Source organism: Gymnodraco acuticeps, unplaced genomic scaffold (genome assembly GCF_902827175.1).
Source record: "Gymnodraco acuticeps unplaced genomic scaffold, fGymAcu1.1, whole genome shotgun sequence".
NCBI classification, from domain to species: Eukaryota; Metazoa; Chordata; class Actinopteri; order Perciformes; family Bathydraconidae; genus Gymnodraco; species Gymnodraco acuticeps.
This window is the reverse complement of record NW_022990906.1, coordinates 590,197-602,450: the sequence shown is the minus strand read 5'-3', so window position 1 is coordinate 602,450 and position 12,254 is coordinate 590,197. Positions and strand designations below refer to the sequence as shown.

Sequence of the window (12,254 nt, the reverse complement as noted above, 5' to 3'; positions counted from 1 at the left end):
AAACATCCAAGATATAAAATCAATGCAAAGTTCATCTTTGTACGAGAGCTGGAAAAACGTGTCCTTCAGTCTTTCTGACTCGTTCTCCTCCTCTCTTTATGACAACGAGTGTCTGGTGTGTGTAAAGGCATCCTGATACTGTAGATTAGCACTGAGGTGCTGATTGGCTCAAACTCTTGTTCATCAGAGCGCCATATTTCAACCCCCCAATTGCTCTGCTTTTGTGTGGCTCATTAGTGAGCACTGTAGTTGATCCCCCCAGTGAAACGGAGGCTCATCCGCCTGCATTCCTTCTGCTATCTGCTTGAGAGCAGTGCCAGACAAAACTGCGTATTCCAAGTGGCGCATCCAGGTCTCCCCCCGTGATGGGAGAGGTTAGGAAGATATCTGCTCCTCCAAGAAACAAGGAACCTTGTATGAAGCCTCTGAAGCCCTCGCTCGTCCCGCAGGGTTGTCTGCCTGAGCCCACCGAGCAGAATGGTGAAGAAGCATCCCATCTCCCCAGATAGTTGAAGATTAGAATCCTCTCATCTCGAACGACCTCGTGCCTCCTTGCCCGTGGCTGGGGGTGCCCTCTGCAGCCGGAGAGTGTGACCCTCTCTGACCCTTGGCCTTCAGAGCTGTCCTAGTTATTGGGTTAACACTTGATAGGGATGTTTTCCTGAGTGCAGACAACTCAAAGTAATGGATTAGCACATTATCATTTAAATACAAAAATAGGATAGGCCCCTCAGAATTATTTGGGAGCCTTCCTGACACATGCACATGCATAAATGTAAGGTTTGTGTTAGTCATTTAACATGTAAGAATCATATACTCATCAGTCCAAAGCAGAGAAATGTTATTTTAAGTTAAAGGTGAGCGAGTCCCTGTGGATATAACCCTTTCTCAATGATTCTAAATGTTAAATAAATTCACCATTTACCGTTCGATAACATATTAGTTTATCAGAAATATTTTCCTCTTCCATAAAACAGGTTTGAGAAATAAATGTTCCAATATAAAATCAATTACTCAACATAATTGACTCTTCCCTCCCCTTTCTTACATATGTCACATATGAAATAATAACTTAGGAGTCTATTTAAGCATGGTATAGTTTATAATCTATTACTCGAGAAGACTCAGTATCACCTGTGTTACGACCCGCCTCCCTACTCAATAGTAGTGGCTCGTGAGGCAGTCCGCAACATAAAACAAAAGTACACAACACGTAGGCACTAAACTGTAATCGTACATTTATTGCCACAATACTTAATCATTCCACTGGAGGACAGGTAAAACAAACAAACAGACGGAGGGGACTTGGGCCAATCACACCACGGGCCGTAGGATCCAGAGCCTTCCTCCGCTACCCAAAATCCAACAGACCTAACGGGAGAAATAAAGCTGCGAAAACCTAATCCTAACACGTCCTCCAGGAAACACAACAAAAAGGCAAAAGAGCTCTGACACAGCAGAGACATCCGGAGTAGTGATCGGCTCCTCCTTCTCCTTCAGCCTCCTCTTTTATTTTCGGCTGATTGGCAACTGGGAACACCTGGGGAAGGCGGAGCCAGGTGTACCTGCACAGCAGAGAGAACAAAGAGGACAACAAAAAGGGGGGAGTACGTAACACCCCCACCATGAGTTAGTGATTTTTTTATTTTTTTTAACAAAACAATCACAACAATCAACCTTAGTTGACATACGTGCTCACCACCACTCATTCCACACACCAGACAGGTTAACAACACACAATAACTGCTATATTATAAGCGCGACAATGCATCAGCCAACACATTATCCTTGCCATGATTGTGTTTGTCCTCAACATTGAAGGCTTGCATGAAAATACTCCACCGCATCAACCTTTGATTTGTGTTACGCATTCTCTTCAGAAACACAAGGGGGTTGTGATCGGTGAAAATAGTGACAGGAATGTTTGATGACCCCACGTATACCTCAAAATGGTTCAAAGCCAGAACCATAGCCTCCTTTTCGACTGTGGAACCAATGGTGGAACACACCCGCTGGTGGGGATTGAATTTCCCGGAGCGGTACGACACAGGGCGCTCCACCTCACGATCAGCTCCCATACGTCTGCACGCTGCGCATCAGGCAAGTGTGCCAAATGAGACTCCATATTGGCCAGAGTCTCCGCAGCGATCGGGGCCTCCGAGGTGACAGGGGTGTCACTTTTAGCACTGGACAGCGCCTCCACACAGGCAGCGACAGGGTTATGAACAGCCCCAGGGCTTATCGTACCTGATTTCCCACCCTCACGCCATGATGGAGGATCCCTGACCGGTCTGTCCAATCCCGTAGCCGTAAAACTGTCGCGGGTGACTGCCACCGCATTCACTCCCGGCTTAACGAGCACTCTGCCACCGGCTAAATCATTCCCCAAAACCAAATCTACCCCTTCAATGGGAAGACATGGCCGAACCCCGACAGTTACCGGACCTGTGACCAGATCTGACTCAAGATGAATATTATGCAATGGCGAACCCACACACTGCATACCAAACCCCCTCACAAGAACACCTGAACCCACAGCAGACTCCTCAGAGAGGGGCAACACACCCCTTATCATAAAGGATTGCGAAGCTCCTGTATCCCTCAAAATGGTCACTGGAACCCTGTTGTTCTTCCCCGGTAAAGACACCATTCCCTCCATGAGAAACGGAGCAAAAACTTCCAGTTCAGATTTGAGAGACCCTGGCTTTGAAGTACTCACCAAAGCGACCGTCTTTACAGGCTTCTCCTCATCCCGCGAAGCATAACAATTCGCAACAATATGACCTCTTTTCTTGCAGTAATGACACACTGGCCTATCCGTAGATCCCCAATTCACCTCTCCCGGTTTTTCCTCAGCAACTCTTGGCCTGCTGGACTGCCATGGCACTTTAGTGAACACTGGGGTTTCTCTGATATTATTGTCCACAAACCCGGCCTGTGCCCTAGTCCTCTCACTGTAGACAGTCTTGTGAGTAAGCACATATTCATCAGCCAAAACCGCAGCATCAAACAGTTTCACCGGTTTTTGCTCATTGAGGTATGTGGCTACTGTGTAAGGCAAACAGTTTTTAAATTCTTCCATGAGCACTAATGTTTTTATGTCCTCTAGAGATTTTGTCCCCGTCGATGAGCACCATCGCTCAAACGGAACCTCTTTCTCACGGGCGAATTCCACATACGCTTGACAATCTTGTCTTTTCAAACCACGAAACTTTTGACGGTATGCCTCAGGCACCAGCTCATAAGCGCGCAGAATTGCAGCTTTCACCTGTTCATAATCCCGGCTAACCTCCTCAGATAACGCAGTATACACCTCCTGCGCTTTACCCGCGAGAACGCACTGCAGCATAACGGTCCACATGTTCCCAGGCCATTTAAACGTTGTTGCTACACGCTCAAACAGGACAAAATAGCTATCAACGTCTGTTTCGTTAAATACTGGGATAAACCGAGTATACTTGCCTACGTCAAAATCATGAGATTGCGCAGACCCCAACTGCTGAGTCTGGTAAGACGTCAGCTCCAGCTCCCTCAAACGTACCTCCGCCTCATATTTCCTCAATTCGAGATTACAGGCGATCTCCTTCTCTCTGTCTGTTATCACTCTCCTTCTCTCTAACCATCAGCTTGCGCAGCTCTAGCTGAAGTTGAAGGTCGCTCACTTTCTGAGAGACCTCTGTCTCGTCGTCTATGGGAACGTCTACTTCCTCCTCCGACAATACCTCCTGATCTATAAGCGCAGCCAACAGCTGTCCCTTAATGACTTGTTTCTTGTTCTGCTTATTGACTACCACGTCAAATTTGCCTGCGATCAGACCAAGCTGCTGTTTGCTACATGCATCCAACTTCCCCTGAGTCGGATCACCAACAAACCCCTCCAAGTCGAAATCCATCACTGCAACTCTACGCTATACAGCCAACCAAACAAATAAATGCTGTCAAGGGCCTTTTACAAAGTAATACTACTCACCACCACACCGGCACCTGCCCGAGACAGCCTTTGGACGAGCCCCCATATGTTACGACCCGCCTCCCTACTCAATAGTAGTGGCTCGCGAGGCAGTCCGCAACATAAAACAAAAGTACACAACACGTAGGCACTAAACTGTAATCGTACATTTATTGCCACAATACTTAATCATTCCACTGGAGGACAGGTAAAACAAACAAACAGACGGAGGGGACTTGGGCCAATCACACCACGGGCCGTAGGATCCAGAGCCTTCCTCCGCTACCCAAAATCCAACAGAACCTAACGGGAGAAATAAAGCCGCGAAAACCTAATCCTAACACGTCCTCCAGGAAACACAACAAAAAGGCAAAAGAGCTCTGACACAGCAGAGACATCCGGAGTAGTGATCGGCTCCTCCTTCTCCTTCAGCCTCCTCTTTTATGTTCGGCTGATTGGCAACTGGGAACACCTGGGGAAGGCGGAGCCAGGTGTACCTGCACAGCAGAGAGAACAAAGAGGACAACAAAAAGGGGGGGAGTACGTAACACCTGTGTGCAGCTTACAAAAAAACAATTGTGAGACACATATTATGCAGGAAATGTATACCTTTGTTGAAAAACAAAGCATATCTGATTTGGGAGGAAAAGCTTCATCCCCCTTAACATCTGAGTTACCACTGAAGGCATAGCATGAATGATAGTGGGTGTCTGAGGGTGTTATTACTGAGAAACGTCAAACAAATTCAAAACCTTACATTTGAAAACAGGTTTGCATTCCTCCACTTAAAATGACGTTATCATAGGAAACAATAAAAGCTAATTTGTTTTGATGTAGAATCTATAAATTGAATCGTCAGAGCAGAACAGAATGGTCGTATTGTAGCCTGAGTACCATGCAGCCTTTAGTTTTACCAGGTGGAAACATTGTCCATATAATGTGAATACATGTAGAACTAAGAGGCCCCTGACATTAGGCCTATTTTAAAAATAGTAGGGGCTTTTAACAGCTTTCCAACCTACAGGGATCCTCTGCATAGCAGTATGAATAGCCTTAAAAAAACAACCCACTCTGCGGTAACGAGAGTCATGTGTCTGACCCAAATGCCCTAAGTGAAGCCGTTAGTCCCATCTGACTGACCCAAGGGTTGGTGACGGGGAGGCTTCCAGGTGTTCAAAGCAGATGTCAAGCTTTTAGTTCATGGCTCGGTGGGGGGAGTGGCCCACGTGAGAGGAGCGTCATTGTCTCTGGGAGCAGGAAATGGTGTCCATTCTCGGACCAGACCATTAATGTCATTTCATGTAGAGCAGCCATAGCATCTGTGACTGCACTCAGCCGGACTTTAGCAGGGTAGAACTGGGTGACTCTTAGTGAAGCCGTCCAAGGCCATAGACAAAATGGAACCACGTACTAACAAAAGGGACACAAGGTCATCAATGTCTCTCTTTACCATTGGCCTAATTGCACAACAAATTAGTGGAAAAAGATGTGGAGCACTAATCCATCATGTGAAATGTTGAGTTAATCTAAATAATTCCTTATGGGTTGAAATCAAATTAACATTAGAACTAAAGTCAGTCAAAATTGGACTTGCACGGATCAGAATCTAAGCAATACACCATTTTCCCAGCTCTGTAATGAAAAGGATAACAAGATTAGGTACATTACAGGAGTGTTAAAACACCCAAACATGCACACGTATCTTATTCTAGCAGAGATTAGAGGACAGGGTCTAATGTTGTGAACAAAATTATCAAGTCAAAGTTATTTTACTTTATTCTATGTTATGTACCACATTTAATTTTATAATTAATCTTGAATTACTAATAACTTTAAAGAGGCAACAATTTACAATTTGGATAAAGTGAATACTCATCCAAAGTGTGTGGGTGGGTGGGTGTGGGGGTGTGTGCTACATTATGTTTTTATTCATTATTACCATACAATATATAGATTTAAGAATAAATTAAACAACTAATACAACATTGACCTAAAAAAACAGATTTTACAACTCTGATCTCCTCAGGCAGGTCTCTGAGGGTCTCGGGGCGCAGGACGGGGCATAGGGTTTATACAAGGTCACAAACATATCTTAACATACCAGCAATACCATTTAAGAATGGATTCTTAAAGCAATATAATCTTCTTTTCTTCTTACACCTATAGCTCACCCTGAACAGTGGGCTTCTTGTTTACATTTTTCCATGCACACTCAGAGGCAGGACATAAAAACACTCTTTTGCTATTTATTTTCATTTTGCAGCACATTTATACGACCAGAATTTTGCTTTACATCTTTATATTATTTATTTTTAAGTCATTTACTTTTGGTGAGATAACTAAAGTTTAGTTCATTTTACCCTGTCTATGGACTGATTCATTATTAGTTGTTACAAAACATACACAAGACGGCGGGACAAACCAATATAGACCCCCCATACAAACAATCAGACAAACAAAATATGAACTCGTAATAAACACCAGCGTGACCGCAAAGCTCATCCAGCTCAAGTTAGTCCGAATTAGGAGGTTTTCAGAGGGGGTAGGGAATTATAGAAATGGAGCACCTACTCGCGCATCGACCCTTGTACAAGTGCTAAGATCGTGCCTGAAGACCGTCCAAAAGCGATAACTAGCTTATCCTCTTGCGACAACCACTACTATATTCTAGTGGCGCTATGATCCCCCGACCAGGAGAACATAGACTTTTTTTCCCCGTTACCCTTTCTCTCCAAAAACAGCACAGTTAACTGTAGTCCTACACGACCAGCCTATACATCCGCCATTCACCCCAACGATGAAAACACCGTTTTGTTTCTATGCTTGCTTGCCACTGCCCACCTGTGATCAATTAGCCTATCATTTTATGTATACACCCCGGACCGCCACCAGCACCTCTAGCCATTTATAGGGAACTGTGGCGCATCGGGTGATGTACGCATCTCGCGCTGCCCCGGCCTTGCCAGCAATGTAGAAGACGGTCACAAACAACGAATGCTTTTAGACCATTTCGTTTTTAATAGAGTTGGCGGTGGTGTGAGTTAAAACTAGACAAAAGCTGTGACTTTCTCCCTCTCATCTGCACGGCTGCAGCCACCCAGACAGGGGAAGTATTTACACACACCCCCCGAGGCAATGGAGGAAAATATCTCTGGCTGCTTATTTTTAACTGCTGTTTTGGCCGCTGAAACCCTCAGAATTCGGCGATTTGTCCAATACAAATCTTTTACATTGCTTTCACACAAAAGCTCCACTTCACTGATGCCTTTCTTTAAGGTCTCTCTAAACATGAGCTGTGTATGCTTGTATGGCACTTCCGTCCCGAGCAGCATACACAGAGGAAATCAGCCAGGACTGAGTCCCCAGACACTGATCCCCTGGGTTTATTATCCCCAAATGTTCATTAACCAAAAACGAAACGCAGCCGCTCAGTTTCACAGGTAATTTTTTAGGATACCGTCAATCACAGATTCTGGTAAGGCAATGTCCAAATGTAGATTTGAAAATCACACTTACCAGCTCTGAAGATTTGTTGGTATCCTGCCGACAACTCCAAATTGTAAGGGAAACTTCTGTGTAGCTATGCAGTGGGAGTCACCTACTCAGGAAGGAGACACGGGAAGAGCTGGAGCTTCAATGTCAAACACTGGAGGTTTATTTGGAGTTTCGGCCGGAGGATTCACATCACAAATCACAGCAGTCACGGTCTGACTGCACGGGTGGATTGCCACGTCAATTCTAAAGAACTCTACCTCAGACCCATGTATTTAACTAGTTCTGAGAGCATCATCAAACTGCTGCATAACAAGATAAAATCATAACACCTCTATCAGCTGACGCCAACAGGCAGGAACAGGGAGACAGAACACTGAGAGCACAGCAGCCAAGGTTACGAGGTGCGTGTGCTCAGTCAGGACAGTTTGAACTGATAAACTGGGTCAAAGTTATGGGCCTTGGAAAATATTCCACAACACCAGGGTGGCATGCGAGGGTGGACAGTACGTGATATTTTGTACTGTATATATAACCTATTTATTGTTAAATCATGCCCTAACAAAAGTGTTAATGCACAAGAGAAACAAGGTGTTCAGACAAACTAAAATATAGTATAAAACATCAGACAATACTCATGACACCCTAGAATTCTGTTTACTGTAAGTACAGTAAGAGTACGTAGTTATAATTAAGTACACAAATGACATCACCCATCTCTTCAGAGAGCTAAAGGTGAGCTGTGCAGCAACACATTTCAATAAATATTTGTCAATACTAAGAGCCGCTAGATTGTGCTGCTGTAATGGAATATGTATGCAAGGAGAATAAAAACATACCATGTGGTCCAGCTGGAGTTTCATCTGCCTCCTGATCCCTGCCTCTGTCGCTCTTTCTGACACTTACTCTTTATTATACAGAAATGTCAAACAATAGCAAAACATTTAGAGAAACTCACATTGGGAACTTTGGGATTTTAGCCTTTGCAGATCTTTTACATGCACAGAAATATATTACACACTACAGGAAAGGGAAAACCCCAAAAAGCATAATATGGCCTCTTTAAGAGAACAATTCTGGTTAGAGTGAATAAGAAAGTTTTGGACGATGATAATGACTTCAGATATGTCTATGTTTTCAATGTCAGTGAGGCAGGAGTTGTGGTTGCAGACATGTTTTTTGTTGAGAGGTAAAGCTGAGTGTCATCTACATGACATTAAGAAAACGGAGGTGTCTGTAATGGAGGGTGTGTCAAAGTGACAAACTATTCAACTGCACATTTTGTTTCCTACAAACCATAACAATTATTTTTCTGAGATATTTCAATAATTCTCACATTAACTATAATTTTGAAACTGGGAGACATAACTGCTTGGCTCTTGCTTTTGTATTCCCCCTGAAAAGGCTTGTGTAATTGGACCAATTATTTTTGTGCTTTTCATTTCACATTTCCTTCACAGAAACATCGTGTTCCTTCTTCTTGATTAGCACCTGGGACATAAAGACAGTCATTTGCTGCAAATGTCAACAAGCTCTGAATAATTTACATCACCTGCAGCAGAGGAATAAGTAGGTGTGTGTTTGTGCCATCAGGCGGTCATCGAGACCCTGTCGGTGGGGGCGACCATGCTGCTGCCTCCGCTGAGAGAGAGGATGGAGCTCCTGCACTCCTTGCTGCCTCAGGGCCCCGACAGATGGGAGAGTCTCTCCAAAGGACAGGTACCCTATGCTATTTACACACAGAAGCAATGTCACTGGATGCACATTCATAATTATCACCATGTTTTTCCATTTCAAGATGTTTCCTGTGTTTTATTTTGTTATCATGTATGGATGCTTCCAAACTGAGCTAAAACAATCTAGACACTTTTCTATATCAGACATAGTTTCTTCATATCCCATTATTCTAAATTCTGTCAGAACCTCCAAGTTAAAAGCCACTGACATACATTAATGTACTTGAGGTTTTTATAGATTAACAAATGCCTAATTAGAAGGGCCTTTAAGTTAATTGCTCGGCTAATGGGTCTCTTTGTTTGGTTGCGTGTTCTGAGTTTTGACCAAAACAGCCTCAAGAGCATGCCCCATTTTACCAATATGCGAAAGCTGCCAGTAACCTTAACTCTAACCCTAATCCTGCTAATACAATGTCTTGAAGATACAGTATTTTGAGGAACTTTTTGAAGTTCTTGTGGCAGTGTGGACAATAATGGCATCTTCATGGTTTATTGAACCTCTGTAAGTGGCGTTGGATAAAAGCGTGATTCAAATGTTATGTAATATATAATGTACAGACAGCGCCCAATAGTATGCAATGTAATCGCAAAGTTTTACACTTGCTAATACCGACGTCATGCTACGCCAGTGGTTCTCAAACTTTTTCTGTCATGCCCCCCCTTTGGAGAAAAAAAAAAGTCGGGCCCCCCCCCCCCAACACAAATAGTCAGGCTTAGTGGCGGCGCCAGAGATTTATTTTGGGGGTGCTGTGGGGTAGCTTGACGTTTCATAGAGGGTGCTCAAACATTTAGGGTTTCCCATTAATGTACCGGGCGCTACAGTGGCATTTTCTACTGCAACACTCCCCACGCATATACACAGTGTACCCGCGACTGTTACAATGAAGCCTCGACAATCAGCTCACGGCATATAGGTGTAAGCAGGGGTAAAGTGCTATTTTTATAGGTGGTGTGTGGACCTCACATAGGGCGGGTCCGGGGGCTAGCTCCTCCGGGAAGATTTTTAAATATTGAAGTTAGAAGCATCAATCTGGTGCACTTTGAGAGCAAAATGAAGAGATCTATGGATACATCTCTCAACACAGAACTGTAAACAGATTTACTATTTCTTTATGGATATTTTACCAATCGCTCCCCTTTTAAACTTTATTCATTTTTTAATGTCATATAGTATTTCATACCTGTTTTTAATTTATTCTCTTATTTTTTTATAACTATAATGATCATATAAACGTGTGCCTCGGAAATAATTGTATACATTAATGGTGACCAAAACGTTTGAGACCCACTGAGATAACACTCAGAGTCCTTTAGCTCACTGAGTCTCTCAGTCTGACAGGAGAGGACTCTCCTCCACTTTGTTGTTGAAAAAACTCCTTATATCCGTTAGCGTAGCTCGCTAGCACCAGAAGCTAACAACAATGATCTTCGGTACCGGTGCGCTATCTCTCTCTCTCGCTCGCGCATGCACACAAAATGGCTCGTTCCACACACACACACACACACACAGAGCCGAGCTTTAATGAAACACAGAGACCCAGACGTAATAGTACTGTATCATATTATTTTCGAATCAATAATTTTTCTAAATATGATTTTTTTTTAAACTTTAAAAACTTTTTAATAACCATTTTTCCTCCTGGTCTCTCGCGCCCCCCCTGTCATGCCTCTGCGCCCCCCACTTTGAGAACCACTGTGCTACGCAATGTTGGATTGGTGGACATTGGATATATGATAATAGCCAAAACCAGAGAGTGACTGTTTTGGCCGGTGACCGGTTAAAGGTAAAAGGTAAAACAAGACATGTAATACTCTATTACTAAAGGCCATGATAACCAAAGTTAAGGCTAACTTGATGACTGCCCATACATTGGCCTGGGGAAAAAAACCCTCCGGTGACTGACCTGTCGTTGTCCCTAGTATGAACCTCAGTGTAAAGTTTAAATCAAATGTTTGGACTTACAGGGTCAGCAGTGTTATTGAGATGTGTTTGTCCCACAGAGGATGCAGCTGGACATTATCCTGACCAGTCTCCAGGACCACACCCATGTGGCCTCGCTCCTGGGTTACAGCTCCCCCGCCGACGGCCCGGAGGTACTTTGTTCTGGCCCGGGTTTCACAGCCCCCCCGGACCCCACATACGGCGCCACAGCAGGACACCCCGACACACACCTGGCTGAGATCCTCATGAAGACGCTGCTCAGGAACCTGGGCTTTTATACCGTAAGTAGATGTTCTGTTCAACTCCATCAGAGAGCATGGAGTTTGCTCTTATTGATTTCTTTGTGTGTGTTACGCAATAACAAACCATTATTACTGGGATCATATCGATCGATTCAGGACTGACAAAGGCAGACATTACTCAAGAAGGAAGCCATCAGTGATGTCGACATCTTTTTCCACCATTGTTCCACTCCACCGTGTCTCCATCTCCCTCGCTTCTGTCAATATTGGAGTGGTGGCAGAGCATGACTCATATATAATCCTTTATTTTCACCTGCCGCCTTTTTCCTGGCACATCAGTGGCTCGCTTCTGTTCCTTGGCTTCTAAAAGATGGCATTTCATTGATTAAACCACACACACACACACACACACACACACACACACACACACACACACACACACACACACACACACACACACACACACACACACACACACACACACACACACACACACACACACTGATTATGCAGGCCTGAGCAATGAATGACGATTAGACTGCAAGGGTTTCTGAATATGAGTCACTGCTTTTGAATTCATTACCTCTCAGTGTATTTTCTCTTTTTGCTCTTCTTACGCCTCTCTTAATCCATAGAGCCCCGTCTTCTTCTATTTTTTGAAAATCACAAATTCAAAAACACAAATCTAGATGAAAGAGTATAATAAACCAAAAACCAGTTATTCAATTCTGACCTTCTAAATGGCACAATACCAAGAATCCAGAATACAAAAGCTGTAAGTGGAACAAAGTAATAATTCTGTAAAAATTCACCGAATATCTAACTTGCTCATGGTTACCATTTTTAGTACAGTACATTCCAGTTTTATTTAAGAAATTGTTGAGGAACAAAGT

At 43.8% G+C, this 12,254-nt stretch overlaps 1 protein-coding gene across 12 annotated transcripts in view; it reads left to right on the top strand.

Moving 5' to 3' along the window:
• Positions 1 to 12,254, top strand: part of herc1 (HECT and RLD domain containing E3 ubiquitin protein ligase family member 1) — an 86,011-nt gene that overhangs the window by 14,883 nt on the left and 58,874 nt on the right. For all 12 annotated transcript variants that reach the window (XM_034233786.1, XM_034233793.1, XM_034233792.1 and 9 more), the window contains exons 13-14: positions 9,035 to 9,160; positions 11,179 to 11,400. In XM_034233786.1, coding sequence (XP_034089677.1) covers positions 9,035 to 9,160; positions 11,179 to 11,400 — 348 coding nt within the window. The remainder of the gene's footprint in view (positions 1 to 9,034; positions 9,161 to 11,178; positions 11,401 to 12,254) is intronic.